Source organism: Pholis gunnellus (genome assembly GCF_910591455.1).
Source record: "Pholis gunnellus genome assembly, chromosome: 14".
NCBI classification, from domain to species: domain Eukaryota; kingdom Metazoa; phylum Chordata; class Actinopteri; order Perciformes; family Pholidae; genus Pholis; species Pholis gunnellus.
The window spans coordinates 12,546,593-12,571,570 of NC_136541.1; the positions used below are offsets into that span (position 1 = coordinate 12,546,593).

The following is a 24,978-nucleotide window of genomic DNA, read 5'->3' on the forward strand; positions in this document are numbered from 1 at the left end:
GCTGCTGTCTAATGTTTATTACTGAATTCATTGACGAGTCCGTTTTGTTTGGCTTTAGGAACACTGCTTCTGCCACAAACTTAAATGATGATGCAGTCTCTGAGGAAACACGCGGTTTTGATATCAAGAACCCCCCCCCCCCCCCCAAAAAAAACACAAACTCTTGCAACAGAAAGCAGGCCTGCCTGTGACCAAAACGTTGGGACTTAGTGACAATAACAAATAAATTAAAATTGACCTAAAAACAAAAATATATATATTTATATTCTACAGTCCGAGATTTCACCATTTACCAAAAAAAAACAAGAAAATCTGCAGCAACAGGAGGTTGGAGGGGATCCTTGATCAGGAAGCGTTACTGTATGTCTACGCTGCAGCCGGGAGGCTTTACAGCTGAGGAAGGGATGAAGTCAGTACCGTGATGTGGATGAGCAGAGAGGCGGAAGAGAGAAATGCCGTGTCCCAATTGAACTTTTGGTCTCAGAGCGGGTAAACTAAACCCAAATAGTCCCATGACTAACATCATTTAGACTGACCAAAATAAATATACATTTTCCTGATATGTGCTTTCAATGCTGTTTTGTGTCGAGCACGTCAGAAGGCATAATCTTTTCATTGAGCTCTCACCTGATATGAGCCGACACATTGGGGAAAACACACAGCCACTCTGTGTAGAGCCGGCCTTAACAAGCAGAAAGAACCTGCTTTATAGTTCCGCTAATAGAATTCCCTTAGAGACAAAGACTTTACAGAGAAAACTGCAAAAAACTGAAGTCTGTGTATCACCAACTGTTCAGTGTCTCAAAGTGACACCGGTCTGTGTGAAAGGTGACCCCGCGCTGATTTATCTACCGTCAACTGGCTTGGCAATTGTTAATTCTGGACCCTGGACAGGCTGTAAAAAAGCGAATGAATGAATTGACAAATGATGGGTGTGTGTGTGTGTGTGTGTGGGGGGGGGGGGGGGGGGGGGGGGGGGGCTGCTGCTGCAGCTTGTTAAAAAGCACAGTAAAAACCTTTGATATTTACACTGAAGAAAGTGAATACATTCAGGCAGCAAAAGGAGGAGGACGGCCTCTCCCATGTACGAGGTACGTTTGGCACTGCTAATACTCCTGCTAATACCTTTTTCCTTCTGTGCCTTCATCAAGTTAGCCAGTGAGTCAAGCTAAATCCTGACATCTGTGTATCAACATGTCACTTCTACTCTTTACTATTCATTCACGGGATACTCCAGGGGGTTGAAGTGGTAAACGTTGAAGCGAGGGGCCTGCAGAGCTGTCCCTGCGACTGTCCCTTGATAAGACAGGAACCGGGCAGATCCAGCCCTCCCCGTGTCCACCCTCTCCACTCCCTGCTTCAATCAGCAATAGTCTTTGGTTCAGAAGGCACATGTGTGCATCACACCACAGAAACCCTCCTGTATCTGTTTTTTTTTAATTTATTTAATAATCTCCTTTGATATGAAAAACCCAGACAGTGTGCAGGCCACCCGGATTCTAAGGGTTCTTTCTCCCAGAGTCGACCCATTTCTCAGTTTCCTGTTTCGTAGTCCTTTGGGAAAGGCAGAGGCAGACTGTGGGTGGGTGTAAACTCAGATGCCGTTGGTCAGGTCTGTGATGATGTTGGCCTTCACCAGCTTGCGGAGGAACTCCTTCTCCTTGGATATGTTGTGTGTCCATGACTGTGGGAGAATCGGAAGAAGAAACAAATTCGGTGACACAAAAAATAACCCATGATCACTGTGAGGACACTTCGACATTAGCATTCAAGAGAACTTCTTCTAAAGGCTTTGCTATATGCACTGAAACCTGTAGGTTTAGGATTTCCTACTCCCAGTGTTTATACATGTGGGTGTGCATGTATATGTATATATATATATAAATAAAGCCACTCTGGGTCAGCTTTCCTCCCTGCTGTGCTATGAGGAGTCGGTCCTGTGAGCCGAGATGTAACAAGAGCCGGTGGTTCCTGTGTGGTGCTTTGGGATGCCGAGACTGAGGAACAGCCAGAGAGCAAATGAAGGAGGCAAAGGGTGGAGGAAGAAACACACAGGAGGGAATATGAAAAAAAGTGGAGCGCTAGAGAAGGTCGTCCCTGCAGCTGCCTTCGGTCTATCCTGCTGGTTCAAGACCCTCCTATGCTCTAGGCCTGACTGGAGCGGACCTCGTACCACTATACATGATGGGTCACAATAGGACCAAAGGGAACAATAAGATACAATTGTATTGTAAATGAACATAAGAAACAGGGTTGTTTCCATTCTTGGTTCTTCGAATGTATTATTGAAAGGAAAAAAAGGCCTTCAGAGACACATATGTAGCCCCCGAGCCTCTGGGATGGCAGGCTGGTGCTTGTGTTTGAGCTGGTAGGGGCTCAGAGAAACATACAAATTGAGCGCTGGTATATAGTTTACAAGTCAAGGACAGAACGTGATATTGACATTTGCAGGTAAAGAGTTACGTAGTTATTCACTCATTGAGCAGACACAAAACAACATCAACATTCATTTCGAGTCATGTTTCTGGCCTCTCGATTGATCCCATTTTAGCTCCGTTTTCCTCTCCAACATCTGAGGGAAATGTTTGTCTCTTTAGCTGCTAAATGCTCCACTATGTTCACCAGCTAGCTGCTAACTATGTCTGTCTTTCTGCTGCGCAGGTAGCGTTCAGTGGATTCATCGGAGCTTTTCTTGATGAAAACCTGCCTGCTGCGGCTGGAATTGAGGTTGATGAGAGCTGTGAGAGTGAATCACAAAAAGCTCAGTAGAGCTGAGGGGGAACTGCAGTCACACACACAAGTAATATTTTAATTCATTGTTGATATAAAAATATTGACCATGGCAGCTTTAACTTCGTCACTACGTTTGATCAGCCTTGAGATAATCACAGCAGATGACCTCAGCAGCATCACACTCTCTAAAATGGGACGTATGTGACATTTTATCCTCAATTTCCGTGTTTCTCATCTAATTACAAGCTTCAAAGCATCCATCCACATAGGAAACAGGCTCTTTCTCCAAAAGAAGGATCATTTCTCGTGGTTCCAGATAATCAAACAGCCCTAGAGAGCGGCAGCGGTTTAAAGTGTTCCAAACAAAAAAAGAAGTCTTCCCATTATTTAGCCATGTGTGGCTGATGACAATGTTGATGAAGATGATAATAATAAATGCCAACGGTTCACTGAGAGTTCAGACAAAGGTTATCATCATACTGAGCTCATGGTTTACACGCGTCAGCACACGGGTGACATCTTTGATTCCGCCGGGTTTCAGTGTAAACACCGAGAGGAAGACTTGACTGATGGAGAGGAGGGAGATCAGTCATGAGGGCGTTTAGAAAACGATTGTTCAAACGACGCACTAACAGTTAGCATGTTGACACAGTGACTGATGAAGGACCAGTGCCACTTCAGTCCGGGGAAATTACATTTAACCCATTGCAGATTTCATTCTTTTGTTTTAGTTTTTATTTCGTTTCAGAGTCACGCTGTTTAATTTTAGCGTAGTTTATAGTTTCATGTCCTCAGTACTGCTAAGGTAAGAGGACACAAGAGAAGGTCAGAATATGCATTATGCAAAACATACGTTTCAGTGAAATGTAATCATCGCCAAAAGGCTTCTGATAAGATACCGTCACATGGCCATGATGCAAAAACTACACCGGGTGCTGCAATTACAGTTTGTTACAATTTCTTTCAAGTTCAAAGCACTGTAAAGCTTTTTTAAACTGGTATCTAAGCCAAATAAGCAGTTTAACTGACAGTACAATGGAAATATAAACTGCACTATATGATAATACAACATGCTGCAGACATTTTTCCTCCCAGCTTCACAGTCTGAACAGCACCAACGAGCCTGCCATTAAAACGGTCATATCTGAATAACATCAGACAGAGAACGAGGAGATCAACTGCTCATCAATTGTCATTGGATGCAAATACAAAAGCTGAGAGAAGTTCAATTCATGCACAACTCTAATACTAATATTACCATCAGACTCAACAGCGAAGGCTTTGTATTGAATGTATTTTGGCTCTAGGTCAGTTCACCTCTCCTCCACAGGAGTGGTGGTCCCTCCTCATCAAAGATTACAGTCATTTGTTTCTTCAGTTATTCTTCAGTGGCAAGAGAGAAGCCAGAACATATTGATCTCATTAGCATGGAGGGAATGTCACACCAGATTACATTAAAAAAAAAGAATAAGCTGGTAATATAAGAGTGCCTTGATCATTTACAAATGTGCCAACTTTTTAGAACAAAGATTTTGTAACTTTTTGATGGACTCTCACCAAAACACAGCGGACAGCGCTGTGCCCGGACGCTCGCACACTCACCTCTTTAATGGCGGACATCTTGACAGTCTCGTAGTAGTGCAGAGGTGCGTGGGGCGTGTTCATGTCGTAGCCGAAACCAGCCACCGCCACCTCATCACAGTTATGCAGTGCCATCGTTATAGCAACTGTTCCCAAAGTTGGAATGTTCTGTAGTTACAGAAACAGAGATGCAGGCGGTCAGAACATCACAGCGCGCACACACACACACACACACGATTAAATGTATCTATACTAACGCAGGGGTTCATGTTGACGAAAGCATGTGCAGTGTCATCGTTTTCGGACAATTTTGAAGCCGATGTCTGATCCCTCTCATGTATCTGCTTCCCTCCCTCCTTTGTACCTCTGTCTTTGTTCTGCTCCACCGCTGCTAACTGACTTTGAGCACTTGGTGATTAACTATTACGCGACCCCTGCAGACCCCTGCAGACCCCTGCTACGACACCGTGATCTACAGGGTTGAGCTGTGCTTCCTAACCGCCTAGAGCAGCCTGAGATCTAGGGGGTACAGGGGCTGTGTTGGGGGGGGGGGGGGGGTGTTGGAAAAAAAAGTGGGTGCAGAAGAAAGAGCGGAGGGAGGCCCCATTTAAATCATTACCCTGATTTGCAGCCCTCAGGGTAGGTGGAGCTGAGCCAGCAGCTGGCCAGCCCCCTACTGCGTGTTCTAATACAGATTCATTTACACACACATTCACAAAACACACTCAACATAAACACTAGGATAACAAATAGGCCTCCTCATTAATTTCCACGTACATAAACATAAACTATGATGGTCAGAAGATAGACAGGAAAGTGTTCTGGGGAAAGAATGTGCCAAATCATACAACTCGGCAGCCTGTATTGTATGAGACAGCACTACAAACACCCAGACACAAAACCTGCACACACAAATGGCCAACACACGCACACACACACACACACAGGCCAGATGCCCACATGTTGAACACATGTTGCAGAGTGGAGTTCATGCAGGGGTGTTCTGGTGGCCCCAGAGGGCAGAGCTATGGTGATGCACTCCTCTCCAATTCTCTAATAATATTCCTCTTTACTTACCAAAAAACACTCCCAACTTCATAACACATGAATACAAACACCATGACTTTATATTGGTCTGCCTTGTACTCCGTCTGCTGGTCACCAACTGAAATGTGCTCATTTGATTTCTCCAACCAAATGTTCTCTGGTTGAGCAGTCTCAAGTCCAGACAAACGTGTTCCATGAGCAAAGCACAAACATCAACTTCTAACGTTGATTAAAAACAATAGAGTGCTGTAGAACGCAGACTGGAGCAGGTTTTCAACATTTAACAAATTGTTTTGTATTTCCTCTTCGCTGCCATTTCCTGGTTAAAAACCTCGTCCAGAAACAATAATTAAAGTAGAAACACACTAAAAAGTGAAATACAACTGAGGAGCAGATCCTATACATCTTGACAAAAAGTAAATTCCAATTCAGTATCTTTGGTACAGACCTGATAAAATGAATGCCTCCAGAAACATTTAGTATTTTTCCTTCCACCAATCATTTAAAAAGACAAATGTGCAATTGCAGGGCAATGCTGTCGTCGTACAACCTCGGCTCCTGGGTAATATTGCTGATATTGATTATTTCAGCACGATGTCTGTGCGGTGTGTAGAATATAAATGTAAAATACTTGTTCAGTGCAGCATACAGATTTCTCCGTCCGGTTGGTTCCCTTGAAAAACACAATCCAACTTCTGGGTGTGTGCCTTTTTCATGATTTTGTGACATTGATGCCTGCAGGCGTCTTACCCCTTTGCCCATGAGGCCATTGTTGAAGGGCAGGCCTATGAACTGGAAGGCAGCCTCCTGGATGAAGTACGGATTGAGGATTCTCATCTCTGTGGGCTCCCGAGGCACATAGTGAGCCACCGACTTCCAAAAACCTTCCGTACCCCTCTGAAGCATTGGCGAGGAAATGGACAGTAACACAGGGGGGGAAAAAGAAAATGGTGAATTAGTCGTTAACATAAATACTGGACTGTTTTTCTCTGCAAGGCCAGAGTCATGCGCATAAAACACAAACATTCACATGATGCCGCCTCTAGGGTGGACAGCCAACTGCAATTTACCAACCCAACATCAAAGGGAGATTATCCTCCGTAACACTGACATAAAACACAGAAGCCAACCAGAAGCCAGACCCCTACTAGCATTGATTAGGGAAATGGCTTTGGGCCTTCAATGGATGAAGTCAGGGTGAGGGTTCGCAGGACATCGGTAATTACTCCTGGTAGGAAGAGAATCCAGCAGTGGGTGAGGGGCGACGCTGCCCTGGAGTGCTGAGAACTTTACAGTCCAGCTCTTAGAGGTTTCATTAGTTGTAGTGGAAAAGGTTGGGGACGGATTCATAAGCAGGATCTTATTATTCCAGCACAATATTGTTATTACATTAATCTGTCTCCATTTTAGGGAACAAAGTGGCTCCAAATGCATCTCAAAACACATTTTTACATTTTCCAGGGGTGCAACTTTTTGTCTGTAAAAGCCCAAATTTGTTGGCCCAGAGACCATTCTAACATTACGATTCCATCATACACACTGATCTTAATTAGTGCATGTCTTAATGAATTTGGGGAAACAAACACAAAAAAATGTTTTCCTTCAACGGAAATAAATTGAAAATAAATAAGATGTAAGAAAAGGCAAATCCGTTGACAGGCCTCAACAAATAACATATCTAACATGTGTTTTACTGTATATTGGGGGGGGGGGGGGGCAGATTGGTCTTTTATTAGCATTGGGGGAGACATGACCCCCCCCAAAGAATGCATAGTAACTCCCTATACATTGAGCATCTGCTGGTATTGTCTCCCTATCAAACATCCATGGTTTAATATGGCATTTGAAAGGAAATGGTTCAAATCACACCTGAGGGCGCTCTGAGAAACCTCCGGTCTTATGTCACAAAGGAATCATTATCATTTATTAGGGCAACCTGTCAGACAGGTCGTCGGAGCCATCCCAATATAATTATGCAACTCTGATGAAATGCACATGTTCAGCTAAGTCTTACCAGTACAGACACTACGTATTAGGAGACAGAGACACAAACTTGTAAAAAAAAAAATTCCCCTTAAAAAGTACGGCATCTACATCATGCTACTGTCATTGTCACAATTAAACCCCCAACAAATCGGTCCCCTTTACAGCATCACTTCCAATGGTAAACTAAATGAATGTGCTACCAACTAGCACTGTGTGATTGACTCTTCCTAAAAGGCATGAAGCCAATACGGTCAGCAGATGCAAATGGGAATCACCTGTTCAAATAGTCAAGCATCAGCCTCGCCGCCTTTGATACAGCAATGCACGACTGTGCGTGTGTGTGTTTGTGTGTGTTGGCAGAGGCAGTAGCAACAAGTCTGCCGGCTTTGTGGCTTCAACAGTGGCGGCTCTTTTTGAACGTGGGCCCGGCTCTGTGCCTTCGGCAAGCTGCGACAGGAACAGCAGCTCATCTCTCCTGTCAACACAGCTTGTGTTTGCCAAGAATCTATTTGGCCGCGCTGTTTGGATGTGTGCGCGTCTGTGTATACGCCGAATAAAAGAAAGTGGTGCATTTTTTTCCCTTTATTCTAGGAAGGAGAGAAGCTAATGACACACACAACACACGCCCCTCGCTTTACACAGCAATGACCCGACATGTAGGTAGACACAAATGTCACGGGGCGGGGATCTCTTTGAAGATATTCAGACAACTGGCAAAGTACAGGTGGTTTGGAGAAATGTAAGAGCAATTACTATGTAAGGATTCAGGCCTGTCAGGAGGGAGGAGGGTCGTGGGCACTGTTATGAGTTAAGGAATGTGGGAAGTTGCTTACATTAAAAAAGGTCACAAACTCAAACCTCCACCCGTTAGGATTTGGACAGGGGAGAGAAAGTTAATGATAACACCCCATCCTCATTTATCCTCATCAAACTACTCCAGAGGGGCTGTAGAGTGTCACGGGGAGTTTTAATAAGAAGCCTCATCTACTTAAATAAAAGATTAAAACAGACTTATACCGTATGAGCAACAGTGGAACTTTTTTTTTTCAAAGTAGTACTCAAAGCTTAAAGCAAATAGCCTCCAGGGAACAGGATGTGGCTTCCACTGCGGACTGACCCCTAAACTCTACATGAGTGTGTATTAGTTTGTCAAGAGGAACACTGTTGAGCCAGTGGCATTTGACCATAAGAGAACAGGAAGCTGCAGAGTGCTGCTCCACACACACATACATACACACACACACACACACACACACACACACACACACACACACACACACACTAAGGTGAACAGAAGTGTGGGGCTTTGGTGTTTGGGCTGTCGCTGGACTATGGAGAGAGGAAATGGCTGTTTCCCTTCTCCTACGACAGCTTTATGGATAAATTGGTCTGGATTATTAGATTTAAGTGAGCGCGCAAGGCCGTGTGCTCCAATAAAGCACCTGTTAAAACAACCTTGACCTGGGAGAGTTAATTGTTTGCAATGCAAGGAGATATACCGCAGCGAGGTCGACATCACTCAAGTCAGAGGAAAGTAAGCAGAGACGTTACAATTCCACTCGTGTTGACATTAGTCAAGTTTCCATCCAAATTTAGCTTAAAAATAAAAATGGGAATTAAAGCGCATTTCCATCCGCCATTGTTGTGAGACTATTAGGAGTTGGGGTGCGTCACAAACAGCTGGTGGTGCTAATTCTCCAGTCGGGTGACATTAAACCATTGCCAGGAGACCAAGAAGAGGACAGAACAAGATGATGTAATTAGAGAACCATTCAAACCTCAAACTAATGAAAACTTGTGATGGGAGTATGCGTAACGTAGAAAATGTCCATTTCATTGCTTTGCTTCCCAAGTGGATTTGATGCAAAATGAGGTTAATGCATCACTGAGAGTACACTAATACCATAAAAGCACTCCGTCAGTGTAGTCAGTTACAACAGAAGCTTTGCAAGGGCTAAGTATATTTGTCTTGTGATTTCACAGCTGTAGGAAAATCACAGCTATACAAACCATCACCTAAGGAGCTTAAAGCACAGGATCAGAGCAAGTCAATGTCAGAGACAAGTGAGGGATCAAACCGATGGAAACAGTGATGTGGACTGTGACTTATATAGTAAAGAACAATAATGACAGGAATGCCAAAATGGAAAAAGAAATGCAAATGAAAACCACTAAAGATTTAAGAAAGTAACGATGGGCTAGTGGTGGTGGAGACTTAAATTAGGCATGGTATAAACATGAGGACATGCATCCTTTACAGATGCAGACAACTGAAAAAAAAAAAAAAAAAAAAAAGACAGTTACACTCCACAACTGTAAAACGCCTAAATAAGAAACGGCTTGGTTTAGAGCCTGGACTTATCATCCAGCCTTGCGTTTATGGTTTTCAGTGTGGCCAATGAAACTTAACTCCCCTTCAAACTAAAATGTTTCTATGCATTGAGTGAAGCAGATGGGACAGAGTGGAAAGTGTAGAAATGTGGAACTGTAATACGAGAGAAAAGAACAAAACGTTTCACATCTGCTGGGTTACTACAGGTGGCTTTAAAGCCCTTCAGTGTAAACAAACAAAAACAAATTTGGCTCTCTGTGGGCCACATGTAATAAAGACAATCTTGTCACCAGATACAGTATATGCCGGATTTCAATGTTTTGACCTATTCTCATGTGTTCTCCAGAATAATCTCATAATACGGCTGGAATGACACAGATGTGCAGCCATCGTACAAGTCAGCTCTGTCTGTCTGTCTTTGATGTTCAGGGAGAGGACGACTCAAAACGAGGTGGACTGGATTCCGGAAGTCAGACTTGGAGCAATTTAGAAACAAAAAACGGCAGCCCCGCACTGCTAACGATCACAATTAAGCTTGTTCTGGAGGTCGTTAGCACTGTGTACATGTTAGACCTTTGAGTTTACAAGTTGCAGTGTCTCACCACATTAGTGAGGAACCATTTCAGGAAGAATGTTGAAAATAGCTGGTAAATGCCAAGATGCACAGTTGCAGTTTCTAAAATCCTGGAGGTAAAATTCTGTACAGCTTTGGTTGTTTTATGGTCTTTTGTTAGCCAGGAATCTGAAGCATTCGCCAATTTGCCTTTGCTTTCCTCGACACATACCAAGACCTCTGCCCTCATTGAGGTCACGGTGGTTTCTCTTTTCCTGGCCTCTCGGAGGTTATCCAGTGTGTGAAACCCTTGTCTCCACACTCCCATGACGGCCAACACTTGACAGCACTGTGACTCTGAAGACTTGTATGTTCAACATGGTCTCACTGGCAGGGCCTGTTGGTATCGGACTCAAAAAAACGAATTAATCCCTCTGATGACCTATTTCTGACATGTCAAAGTTCCCCTCAACTTGCATTGAAGCTTAATTAACCCAACAGCCATTGCATCAGAAGAACACACCACTAACAGGAAGCCAGAGCACAGGTCTGCGTGTTGGGTCATTATAGGGTAGATAGGTGACTCACTTTTGAAACACAACACTCATGGTAATCAGTGACATCCGGACCCTATGTTAGTCACTTGGATCACGTTCAAAATCCATGTTTACAAGTATGTAAATGTTTATGAATGCACGTATGCATGCTACTTTGGGCTTCTGCACAGATGTTTGGGCTTAAAATCGAGACATATAGCTGTTATTTCTATCCTCCGGTGTGTCTTCAATGATAGAGTTAAAATGGCATGTCTGTAAACTGAAAAACCTGGTGGTCACACAGAGATCAACGGTAGGAAGCGCTTCAAAACAATATGCAAGCGGGAAGGAGATCATTCGTGAATTTGTCAGGGATGTGAAGCAACGGGCTCTTCTGATCATTTCTTGCTGAATTTCTGCCTTTGCCTAAGATGTGAAATGTTTTAATATTGGCTTAACCACAATATTTTGATATTTCTGAACCCCTGGCTGTATTTCTATTAAAAGGAGAAGCCCTCTCTCACTCAAATCGTCTCCATCCATCATTGATCTCTCTGGCCTGTAGAGAGCAGGGAGAGCTCCTGTAAACAAACAGGAAAGATAGAACACCGGCACTCCACCTTCGAACCAGTGTTTACCGCCGGCTGTATATCCTTCGCCGGCTCTGTTTGAAAATATCCCCGCATATACAAACAACTGCGGCCGCGTGTGCATGAGCCGTGAGCGTGTGCCGTGCACGCGGGCAAAATCAAGAACTATACAAACGGGTAAAAACAAGAATATCGACAATTGTGGAAATCGTGTTTGAGCACATTTGTAAACAGCATGTAACTGGGCAATCAACCAGGCGGCTGCGTATGTGGGGTCGGACTTTACAGCGGAGTGACAAAGTCGAGTCGTAATCACGTAGACCTGCGGTGATGAGGGATTAGGGAAGTTGGAAGCCCTGTGATGCTGCAGTATAGTAATTGTATGTGTGGTAGCGGGACTCCACTGATCGAAAAATACAAGACACATTCAGCGGGAGCGCTGCAAGTCTAAGATCTGATGAGGACTAAGGGCAGGTTGGCAAATCTGGACTATTTGAGTGGGAGTTTGTGTTTGTGAGAGTGTACAAAACACTAAATAACAGATTGGGAAATCGCCTCCCTAATTTGTATTCTGTTCAACCATCCAAGACTGAAAAAAGGCACAATAGCGCAGGATAGTCGAGCACTCTCACAACTGGCTGGATGAGTCACTTGCGGCTGCACAACAACCGCGCACCACCCAAAATACACTTTCTTTCATAACCGCAGAAGGAGAGTGAAAAGGTTTTGCATCCCTCGCAGCTGTGAGTGTGCAGGTTACACAAAGAAACCCCAAGACACGTAAAAGCTCCCAAAGGACAGCTAACCTAAGTTACATTACGTCTCCCTCTGGGATGGACTAAAGTGGAAATAAAGCAAAGGGAGCCGTGCTTGCCGCTACTTGGTGAGGATTTCCGGCTGCATGTCCCAAAGTATATGGTATCACTCTCACAAACCAAGTTGCCTTTTATTGATTTAGATACCTGTTGTCTGGTAATAAGTGGGAAAAATAGTAAAAAATGTATTCTCTATAAGTCACTTTTTTGGGGGGAAAATGTGTCTCTGAGTTCCCAGAAGGCACATGTACATACACACTTCTTCATGTTTATGTTTCCACTGCATGGTGTGAGTCTGATACAATGAAGCTAAGAAAACAGCCTTTTAATGGGACTTCAACTCCTTTCATGTTGTTGCTAAGACTGAAAATCCCCGTTCCATAGTAAACAGATATTGTTGGCCCGGTAACATGTTTTTTCTTTAAGAAAGGTCGTCATTTCAGCATTTATCTCTGCGTTTATGCTAAAATCTACATGATACTCCTTTTGAATGAGAAATGGACATGATGTGTAGAACAACAAGCTTTTAAATCAGCACATAAGTGCTATGGTATTTTAATTAGTTAATCTAAATTATCATTTAAAAGAACCTGACACCTGCTACGTAATATACATATATAACTAGAACAACATAAAGAAGGGGACTTGCAGTCGTTCTTAAACCATCTGACTGAGCAACTGACCAAAACTGCCAGTCTTGCAGCTCGGATTCTTACTAGCATCGCTACAAATGGTTAGTGTGACATTTATGCGTGTTGTTTTTATATGTGCATATGTATTTATGGTGCAAGACTTTTCTGACAGCGACATGATTAACTGAGTTTATCTAGTAAGCTGTAATTCAAATGATCCTTAACGTCATGCAAACATGTAAGTGGAGTCAATCACACAGGACAAATGTACATATAGTGGTATATTTCTATGATAGTAAATTAACTATTGCAGATTTATATAAAAATAATTAAGAGACTAACCATCAGTCAAAGGTGGAATCTCTGCACATCTGTCCGTTCTCTTCTTCCATATCATCATCATCAAGGCTCTTTTTTTTTCTTCTTCTTCTATGTTCCCTGATTTTTAACCTATGAGAAACATTCTTCCCTCCTCAGCAGATCAAAGAGGGCCGAGTCGGACGCCAGGGGCCAGATCAATTATCCCCGAGCAGCCATTTCCACTGTCCTCTCCTTCTGACACGCCAGACAAGTCTGGGCCCTATCAAACACTGAAGGGGCCATCAGCCAGCCAAGCAAGCTATTTTCCTCCATTTTACTTTACTATTACCTTCCACTGCTCATTTTCTTTTCCCCAGCTATTATCCCTTTACCCTATTTCCCTTTATCCTTTCCATCTATAGCTTTCCTCTATTCTCTCAACCTTTAATCCAACTTCACACTATCACTTAGTTTCAGCTTGACATTGTATGCCCTTTCCATCCCCTATTATAATGGTATTGTCCTTTCCACTTTGTGTTTTCTCCCCCCTTCCCTTACTCACTTGATTTTGACAAATGTCACCTTGTAAAAAGCCCAGCTGGCAGGGGCTCCCTCAAAGTCACACATCTGTGCTGGATAATAAAGCCGGTTTCCCCAATTCTCCGTTGCCATATTAGACAGAGACATTCCTCACAAAGAAAGAGGTAAAACTGAGTTTAGATATTCTGCCTGTGTACAATCTTTAAGGATTTTACAAGTGTTTTTTTAACCGTTTGGAAACCCCTGGTTTAGCCCATTTGCTCCAACATACACACAGCGTCTTTCATATAAAGAACTAAATTTGCAGTTTCAAACCTTTTGTGTTATTTTACAATATATTGCAGTGACACTTAAAAGTGCCTGAGAAACATATTCATAATTTAGATAAAATAATGCCAAAGCAGTAAATATATTTTTTACAAATCATTAAAAAGGCCACTAAATTCCAAATTTAGAGCATATCTATAATTACAGAATTGACTCCACACAGCTCTCAACATGGCGATGGCTGAGACGGCGGCTAGCAGGTAAGAGTGCTAACAGTGCTGACAGAGCTAACAGTGTGCATCAGCGTGGGCAGCAGCGATTAGCTATAGCGAGTGGGGCACACACACACTGTGACTCACATGCACTAACATGCACTAACATGCACTAACATGCACTAACATGCGCACACGGCCATCCCGACTACATTAACAAAGCAGAGACTCTCCGCTTACATCACACAGAGGGAGACATTCGCTGCTCAGGAGGCCATTACTCCACCATATCTTTACATAGACAGTAGTCATTTGCTGCTATAATAACGCTCTGAATTTGGAATTTACAACCTTTAATACTGCATTCTTTAGAAATAAATAAATAAATATATATATAAAGAAATGTAAAAAAAAAGATCTGTAGTAAATGTGCTAAAAAAAGAACATGGTTCTTTAAAATATGAAAATCTTTATTAAAATATGACAACCTTTATTTTAATGACTATGAAGAGCTTTTACTAAGTACTCCCACGGTCCTGGAGTTGAATGGACTCAAAATAATCTCAAAGAGATACTAGTGACTGTTCAACGAGAACAATATGAAAAGTGCTCATGAGAGCTTTTTTAGTGTCAATGGATAAAGAAGGACACGGGAGTCATTAAATATGACTGCCTGCCTTCTGTACTTAGAAAGATAAGGGAAAGCCAGCTCTGTCGTTCGGTCCGACCTTTGCGATTAAGAGGCCAATTCACATCCACTGCGACAATCATACAGTTCTGAAGGACACCCAAAAGAGTTGTTAAGAGGTAAATTAATCACAATGGACACAGCTTATTAATTCCTATGCAAATGCCGTTGAAATAATTTGCTTAAATACGTGACAAAATATGGAAAAACATGTTAAACCGGTGGTAGGCTAGCGTTATTTGTTTTGCTTTACTTCCTTGATACTCAATTGCCTCACAGACAGTAACGCATCTGCTTTCCAGCTGGCTACCTGAGGGCTGGTGCTGCATGCTCATTGAAATCAATGAAGAACAAATGCGCAAAAGGGAAAGCATCTGTGGTTGAAGACGCCCTCGTCAAGTGGATCGATAATGCCTGGTCACGTAATGCCCCCGGAGGGAAACTCTGCCGATCCGGTTTGGTTCTGTGCCACGGCAGCACGGGCATTCCTCTGCATGCACTGCACACACTGCAGTGACACACAGCTAAACAAAAAGCAGCATAACCTCACCTCAAACGAGCACTTGGTGACGGAGAAGGCAGAAGCATTTGCAGCAAGCCTATAAATAGCGAGGTTGTCCATTGCATTACTTTACTACTTTGCAATAGATATACTAACGTTAACTCGATGGCAATCTTCATGAGAAATAAAGAAAGACTCAGACGTAATAATCCTCCGCTTACAGTGATCAATTTGACCCGGATGGACGTGATCACTAAAAGCCGTTTCCACTTTATAATTACTAGTTCAGCAACATCAGAACATGTGAGAGACCACCTCTCAATAACAACATGAAGAAACATGTGTGAGGGGTATTTCTCAACTGAGTTTTCCACATTAAGCATTCAAACCATCTAAAACATGCCAGTTATATAGTAAAAGATTCATGTTGTTCCCCCAACTCTTTTAAAAAAACATTTTAGATTTCCACACGAAGGAATGTACAGAATGTGATCAGAGGTTGGACTGCTATGTTCTGCTAAAACAAAACTCATAACTCAGACAGACACCCGGAGAAGTAGAAATGCTCTGCAGTACGTGAAGGTGAAGCACATACCAGCATAATGTGAAAGAATCCTAAATTAGAAAGAGAGCCGGATGAAACGCACATGAAAAACATTTGGTCGTTCAGTGGCTGTGAGGTGCCATTCCTATATCTGTGTGTTTCTTATGTTAAAGATTGTCACTTTCACTCCTTAATGATTTAAAAAGCATTCTTACCAGTTTCTCCTTGAAGACCATCTGTCTGAGCCACTTGAAATCCAGTGGTTTGAAAGCGGAAAAGACGAATAGTGAATCTTTTTCATAGTTGTCGGGCTTCTGGATAGCTCCCTCTGGATAGGTGATCCTAATGGAGGTTTTGGTCCCCACGTCTTTGCCATAACCGCTTACTGGAGCTTCATTCAACCTGCCCGCGCAAAAAAAAGATAAAAAAAGTGAGTGGAATTTTGTTTAAGAAAATGTGTTGGTACAGAAGTTAAGCACCTGGGAAGTTATTATTGATTCATCTTCTACCGTTTATGCACTTAAATAATTTTTTTTTTTTTAAATATCACAATTGGTATAGTTTCCTTCCTGTTGGTACTGTTTGTCCTCCCGTTAATCTTACCTCACTACGACATCGTAGTCATCTATACGGGAGCCCAGAGACTTGTTGAACAGGATTCCACCATTGCCCACAATGATGCATTTTTTACAGCCGAGACTGCAGGGCAGAAGGGTCCGTTAGTGACATTAGGAAGTGATTGAATAGACAAAAAACAGGAAAACCTGTAGATGTGGGTGAGTAGCAACAATTACCTGTCCAGTTCCTCTCCAAGTCCATAATTTTTCATGGCAGTTAAAATGCTGTCTATGATTCTCTCTGCAGAGACGAAACAAAGAAATAACCATCATGAGGGGACAATTGAGATGACCGTACTAGTTGTAAATACTTGTGTAGGTTATTTTATTGCCCACAGCAGTTTATTTATTTATACATGGGTGGATAATTGCTTTCTTGGCAATGAATGCGAGACTGGATAAATACAACTAGTGCCAATTCTCGGTCAGAAAACAATCGCCAGGGTCCGTCACTGGGGCAGTTGAAAATCCCAGATGAGGTGATGTCAGCTCATAATGGATATGAAATATTCGAAAATGTGAAACTGAGGGAATTGCTCCTTTAAAAAGACGAACAAACTGCCAATGACTTGGACATACCACTAGAGATACAGCAATCTAGGTGGTCTTAAGACCGTTGGGAGAAGAGAACACCTCTCTCCGTTTATTCAGTCGCAGATAAGGAGTGACCAATCGGCCCTCAGGAATAGCAATGATGGGATCATGGAGAGAAAAAAGCTGCTGTGTTCTTGAGAAGTGAATCTGGGAGAAACAGACATACAGGGTTCCGGATGGTATGCGTGTGTGTGTGTAGAAACTCTCCCATAAAAGCACTCAGAGAGGAATGCTGTTTTCAAACAAGCACATTCTCCTGGTTAAGTGGGCGACGTTGAGCTTGTCTCCCTGCGTGGCCAGCACCCTTCCGATCGCAGGGTGAGAAACGGGGATGTTTAGCCATAGCACGCATTCCTGCCATGTTCTGAGGGGCATTCTGCTGGAGTCATGCTCCCTGCATTAGATATTACATGCATTTCTCTCTTCCCCTGACCATTTTTAGGCCTCTCATACTTCTCTCATACATAATTCATAACCATGACATTCTAAATGTGCCGATTCCATTACAGCTGTTACTGTCTTTGATCCACGTTACATTAGTAGTGATGCAGGAAGCACCATAGAAGGACTACTTGGATTTAATAATGGTAGTTAATCATCTTTGCTTTATTTGCATCCCACCTGAAAAAAAGTCCCCGCTGCGTCACATTTTTTAAAAATGAGAGGCATTTTCATTGCCCTCTCCACTTCACTTAATATAATGGCCATACAGCACATACTCTGTTAAAAAGGGGCCAAGAGAAACAGCGAAAGCGAGAGTAAAGGGAAAGTGAGAGCAAGAGGGTTTAGACTGGGGCCTCAAAGCAGTTTGTGAGACATATTACAGCCCCATTCGCCCTGGCTAACGACCCTAATGATTAACCTGTCGGGGAGAGGAGAGCAGAGCAACAGCCCATTGTTTGGATGTGGTGTCGATGTCTGGCGTCAAGCATCACCCCGAGCAGCATAAACATAGGCCGAGGACCACACCTGGATCCAAGCGGGTGAGAAGTGAAAAATCACAATGGGCAGGACTCTCTTCCAGAGGACGACATGGAAGCTGATTATTATAAGTACCCGGGGTAAACATTTCAGCTAAGTATGTCTCGTGGTAGAGCTGAAGACGAATGGCTGTAGGTTCAGACATTGGTCTAACGTGGAACTCTTGAAATGACAAACATCTTTACTGGGAACACTGAGGTAGGTCGGAAGCATCGCCGAACACATAATCACGGACCCATTGTTGGGAAGCATGTAGTCTAAACAATAATAACACAAAAAAAAAATCATATGATCAGAGTGTATCCATAGAAAAAAAGGTGAAAAGTTGTTATGTGATTGATCAAAGTACGAGGACTAATTTATCAAGGATGTTGATTACTGAACAATTCTGAAACACAGATCATCTTTATTACATTGTTGAAGACTGAAAATCTGTTGGCTGAATCATGTTTGCCCTAACCATATTTCAAGTTGCATAACGGTGTGTGTGTGTGTGTGTGTGTGTGTGTGTGTGTGTGTGTGTGTGTGTGTGTGTGTGTGTGTGTGTGTGTGTGTGTGTGTGTGTGTGTGTGTGTGTGTGTGTGTGTCTTCAGGTGGTGGGCAAGTGAGATGAAAACAAATATCTGCACAGAAAACCAAATGGCTCTTCTGAATTAGCTGACGAGGGCACAACTTCACTTGCGAATAGTCCTACAAATCACACTTCGAGAGGGTCGATACACTATCGTCAAAAGCTTTACCGTGTTTTTGCAAGACTCTTCGTTGACATTATTTTTTACCAACGTACTCACTCTTGAGCACCTGCTCTTGTCTCACGTTACAGAGAAGATAGAGCAGTGAGCTACATCAACAGTGTGATCACATGACCGAGGCAGAGCTTGTGTAAACATCATAAGTCTGGTTATGTTGATGCAACAATATTCACAATCAAAGTGAATTAAATATAAGTGCAATCTGCACTGCACTAAATTAATGTCAATATCTGTGATGCACATTTTAAAAGCACTGTGTACATTTTGATATATTTCACTTTATATACAGTTAGAATAATATTTAACAATTGATGCAAAACATAGGCTTTTACTCAACACTAGTTTTTTTTCCCTCTCAGACCGAATCAACACAGCTTTACTGTTCTCTACTGTGGTTGATGTGTGCCAAAGATAGCTCCACCACCACTCCATGTTCCCAATTTGGAATCCTTTGTGGCGTTCTATTCAAGATCCACACGTATCATCTCTCCACATGAGTACCACTAAAAAGGAAACCCGACTGCCATTGCAGTCCATTGAGAAAACAGAAACCAGGTGTAGCACTCACACAGGGAGTGCTCTTTTGATGGCAACTGAGACTGTGTGTGTGTGTTCGTATGACAGCGGAGAACCTGCCAGAGGACAAAGGTAACATTCACTGTACCTTCTGCTTTTAAGTATTGGAAAATATGTGGCAGAGCATGTCACTGAAGCCAGCTTAATGTTATCTCTTCACTTCCCATGGCATTGTGTTCTAGTTTGATATCTGAAGTGCTGGAGTGTGTTAAGGTCAGAGAACAAGTACAAGCACTGTGAGTGGAAACATTAAAGTTGGAGTGTTGGGAGACATGAGTTTTTCGGGTCCCAAGATAGAATTCATATCACAACAAATGAATATCACTGATGAAGTGACAAACACAGAAGCCTGCAGTGCCTACACTGTACAATGACTACAATATATCCATACATTCTGACCTATGGGTATGGTACAAAAAGAGGATTATGAACTCAGAAGGTTAGAACTCTTTGAGTTTGAGGCTGAAAACCAGTTGAGGGGATCAGTTACAGAAAGCACATTAACCAGAGAACCAGTTAAACCATGATTTGAACCATTACCACATGAATGGTACCAGCCACCTATACGTTTTCCATTGGTCTTTGCTATGAAAGGTTTGATAAGAAATTTTGCCAACCAGGATCCGGATCCAAAATGGAACCAGCTAATGGAATCCATTCCTAACCCAAAAGTCAAACAACAGCAAAGCATGGATGACGCAACATTATTTAATTTCTTGCATTAAAAAGGCTGTTATTCAGACATTGCTTCTGGAATTTCTAATGTTGGACAGCAGGGGTTTTCAAAAGTAATCCAACACTTTGGCAACTCATGGCAAAGACTAAAGGTGACTAAATGTAAGCTGTGATGGATTACCCATCTCACTTTCTCTCAACTCAGGACAAGGCAGAGTAATAAACCTGCCTATATTCTGCCAAAAACACCAGCCACCACCAAATGATGAAGCGTGCAAAGTGGCAGGACATCATCCACTGCTCAACCATCAGAGTCAAACTCTGATGAGAGTTTAAAGAGAGCAGATATTTGGACAAAATAACTAGCTTGATTTCATACCTATGGATCCACATCTTTGATTCATTTCAGCAACTCACAACGGAGCAACAAAATGACAATTCAGTGTGGACATCAGGCGACAGGATAAGTGTTTGTTGAGGAGTCTCACAAGTTACATCAATGATGTAGATAACAGTACGAGAAGGCAGCTGATGAAGGGAAGAAGTTTGGCAGACCTTACTTTTTTTTATCTCATCACCTTTTGATATGTCAATTGGAAACTTAGACCAAAACTGTAAATCATCTGGGCATTATTAGAAAACACACAAATCTGAGCTTGGTACTGCAAGCAGTAACAACTGTAACATGCAGGCCCTACGAGCTCCCACACAGCATCTAAACCTCGGAGATACAGCCGCACTAGGAACAGTGTTGGCTTTAACCAACATGTCTGCACATCAGATCAAAACTATGATTAGAATTTATGTTTCTATGTACGCCATCCTCGACTACATTGTTCAAGAAATGTACAGTAGATGTCGCTCGTGGAAGGCAACAGATAGAATGAACTGTTCTTACCTTGCGTTTTGAATCCAAATGGAGGCAAGTAACTGCTGACTTTTGCCAAACGTTTGAAGTTCCGATCAAGAAACATGGGTGCTGGTTTCATGAACCTGCAACGAAACGCAGGAAAGAAACAGAAGGAGACAAATAAGTTATTTATTTTGTTGCGAATTCTCCCACCGGACCTTTTTTCCTCTCCATAGAGAGGCTCCACGTGGCTTCCAGAAATCCCTGCTCCACGTCGGGCAGTAGGGTTGATGACCTGGGCAAAGTTTAAGCCACAAATAGATGAACAAAATCACTTGTTCATTAATCGAACAGCATCCCCACCTCCTCCCCTGCTAAAGGCTCCCAAGCAGAGACTGCACTTACAATAGCAAGGAAGCTAAAAATCTAAGTGGGTAATAAAAACTGAGAGGCAGGGAGCGAGACAGAAGGCGGCTGCAGTGCATAACCCATCAACATAACCTCTCCACCCAGGCCCACATCACAGCTGACTTACAGTTGTGATACATCTGCTGGGGACAATACACTCATGCCAGAATGCTTTTCCTCAAATGAACCGAATCAGTGTGTAAAAAGTTGGTTACGCCTCAAGTATGAAATAGCCGCGTTTGCCCAAGACAGAACAGACAGCGAGAAGCAGGTCATTCTTCCCCAATCAAAAACGTACCGAGTTTGATATTGAACATTATGTCTTTGACCAGTGTTTTTAATCCCCTGTGAACTGCTACTCCCAGCATTGCCTCTTCCTTATCTTGTGTGCCTGTACGAGTGTGTCCCGCTTTGATTAATTGCAGCTTTAAAATCAAAAGAAGCCATTTCCTCTTAGTCACGCCTGCGACCCGAGTGCCGGGCTACGTGCCACTTCTGCAAGTGTGGCTCCAACGATGAATGTGTTTTTATGACCTGCTGTCAAACTGGGGAGGGAGGGGAGAGACAGCCGCTCCGGTTGTCTCTTTTCTGACGTTAACATGCATGGAGCGCTATGTGTTTCCGTGTCAAACCTAAAATAATCAATCAGGAGACGCACAAACACAGGAGAGACAATGCTAGGCGCCTTGGAGAGATATATATTGAACTGGTGTGTATTATTTTGTTTGTGCAAGAAGACAGTTACAGAGATTAGCAGAAACCAGACCACCTGCAACATAACCATTGCATCTTGCTGAGGGGCGGATGGCTGTGTCACTGTCTCTCTCACACACACACACACACACACACACACACACACACACACACACACACACACACACACACACACACACACACACACACACACACACACACACACACACACACACACACACACACACACACACACACACACCATAAATTATGGCTCCAACAGCCAACAGACTACAGTGTCTAACAAAGGCATTTAAACTGGAATCAGGAGAGGACACACACACGCACCGTCACACTCCCTTGTTTCTCAGCAGGAATCTGGGATAGCTTGTTCCCATAACACTGCCATGGGTTCACAAGAAATATGTGGAGCTCCGAAGCACAATGACCAAACATGGCAGACATTATTGGGAGGCTTTCCGGTTAGCTCAAAACTCTTCCAAGCACCCTAATCAGTCTTTGATTCCCTCATTATCCTCCAGGTTTAAAGCGGGAAAGCAGCAAGAGGACTTGAGAGGAGAGGCAGTTATGTAGGACTCTCCTCTTCACATCACCCGACAGTGGCACACACGGACACACAAACTCAGAGACTCCTGTCCTGCCAAAACAAATGGAGATTCATTAAACCCAAGACTTCTGAGGCCAGAGGGGGCTATAAATAACACGGGACCATTGCAAGTCGCTGAGCCCTGACCGATAGTCAGTCACTGACATCCTGACAAAGCAGAGAGACAGGGGGCTGCTTGTTGTTTAATACAAAGTGAGGGCTCCCAAAACAGCCAACAGGCGGGGACGCATTGTGCTCATTTCCTTTGCTTGGTCCATCTCTCACTGGCAATATTTTCATAACCGTGCCGCTTCAAGTTCACTGCCAACACTTGATTTAGGGCTCCAACACAAAAAGTTTTGGGTAAGGGGGGGGAATAAATCGTACTCTGCAGGGCAGAAGGCTTCAGAGAAGACAAACATGGAGGAAGCAGGAGATGATTAGAGGGAGAGCCACAAGAGGACCTCACTGCTAGAGGTTAAGTAGGTTTTCTCAAACAGCTGAACTTCAGGCCACACCTATTTAAGCAAAATGCTAACAAGGACTTTTAAATTGGTTTGTTTTTGCCCGGTAAACATATGACGCGGACTGAGTTCACAAACAAGATGTTAATTGGTTAACTTCTTTTCAGAGAGGACGTGATAAATCACAAACTGCTCGGTTGTGTCGGTTCAACCGTACACTTACACTCCTGCATACAAACTTACACAAAGTGCGGCATTAATTGTGGTCATTGACCTACGTGTGACTGGGTTGAAGGTGGTAGTAATCATCGGGCTCCCGCTGGGGTTTTGTGCCGTACAGAACTTTGATCCGACACGTGCGGCTGATTAGAGGAAGTCATTAAGAGGGAGGACATTGTTACACACAGTCTCTCGGATCGGTAGAGGGCAGTTTCACAAAACTACTTCGTCTGTCTCGTTAAGCAGCGCTGCAATTTACTGCCGACAGCGCGGCTGATTGTTGTTTGGAGTTAGTTTGTCAATTTATTCAATATATACTGTATATATTATGCCATATGGTTTGGATAGCCTCACTCAAAACACTTCGAGAGCATCTTATTTTAACAGAATATTTGGGCAGATTTATCACACAGGCAGGGAGAGAACGACAGTTATATTTAATAGGAAGGTTGGTAGCAGGATTGTATACAAAAAATAGAAAAATATTTGAATATACAAAACAAAGTTTATACATTTTTTAATGTATTGGAATTTTGTATTGAACTGGTATACTGTATTTTGTAAAGCTTTGAACCCAACTGTGCATCCTCCGACAATAGATAAATGAGGTTCAACACTTGGCGAATTTGTCCCATAACTAGTTCAAGTACTGCATTGAAGTGCCATTGGCTATTGTTCGGCAATGCGGTAAATTGCCCCTCTATTAGCCTAGCTCCCAGAATGCTGCTGGGACAATGCCCTATAGATCGAGCCGAGATGGGCGGCAAGTAGAGGGAAATAGAAAAATCAAAAGAGCCAATGACATCAGAGAGGGCCATGGAGGACTGTGAGGACCGTGTGGGCTGGGTACCAGGAAGCTCATGATGAGTCACGACAGGAAGTCGGTTGGTGTCGTTCATAGCGAAAGCCTCGAAGGCTCTAAGATGCGATAGGAGAAAGATCGGAGACCTTGTACTCTGGTGACAATGATTCTTTTGTGTTACAGGGGAATCACAAGGACACAGTCAGGGTTTTGTGATGGGGGAGAAGATTATAGAAACATGATAGAAAACTGGGGAAGATCGGAGAGGAATGTACGGTTTCTCTGTTTCTGACTCAAACCCTCAAGGCCAAGTTGGCTTGAGAAGTGACATCATGCGTCTTGGCATGCTTGGGTGACAGTTTCTGCTTTTCTCCTGCTAACATCCAATAAAACAGTTTGTTTGTGAAGCTTGCGATTGTGCAAGTGAAGTTCTTAAAGCAAGTATAAAAGAAAAGGAATCCAATATGTCTCAATGCTGTTATATAAAATTCAAAGAAAGAGTAATCCTTCTCACTTAGGATAGATGGCGGTCATCTTGGCTGCTGCGTATCCTGGCTTGCACACTCCTTCGCTGATGTTGCCATACTTGTATGCCAACTCTGGTGGCCTGCACATTAAAAGAAGAGAGGGAGCTATTAATCACACACACATCGCGATAACTGATTATCGCTGACACATTTCTAAGCCCCGAAAACTGAGCTTGTCAAACAATTAGCTTGAGAGATAGGGAAAAAACGGGTTGCTTAGGAAGTTGGAGAGCTCAGCAACAACTCAGCAGATCACCTGTGTGTGACGAGACAAATCAGAGGGGCCTTGTTCAAATAATCACACTGGCAGTGCTAAAACTAGAACCTCCCGATTACTAGCATGTCCATTAATAAC

The 24,978-nt window shown here is 43.0% G+C and overlaps 1 protein-coding gene across 1 annotated transcript in view; it reads right to left on the reverse strand.

The window, feature by feature from the left end:
- Positions 1-253: 253 nt before the first annotated feature.
- LOC306706545 (CMP-N-acetylneuraminate-beta-1,4-galactoside alpha-2,3-sialyltransferase-like) overlaps positions 254-24,978 on the reverse strand; it is a 35,841-nt gene continuing 11,116 nt past the window's right edge. Inside the window, exons 6-13 of the mRNA XM_079173666.1 lie at positions 24,611-24,703; positions 20,952-21,046; positions 16,653-16,716; positions 16,462-16,557; positions 16,074-16,260; positions 6,112-6,258; positions 4,336-4,482; positions 254-1,684 (exon numbers count right to left, since the gene is read on the reverse strand). Coding sequence (XP_079029792.1) covers positions 1,595-1,684; positions 4,336-4,482; positions 6,112-6,258; positions 16,074-16,260; positions 16,462-16,557; positions 16,653-16,716; positions 20,952-21,046; positions 24,611-24,703 — 919 coding nt within the window. The 3' untranslated portion in view covers positions 254-1,594. The remainder of the gene's footprint in view (positions 1,685-4,335; positions 4,483-6,111; positions 6,259-16,073; positions 16,261-16,461; positions 16,558-16,652; positions 16,717-20,951; positions 21,047-24,610; positions 24,704-24,978) is intronic.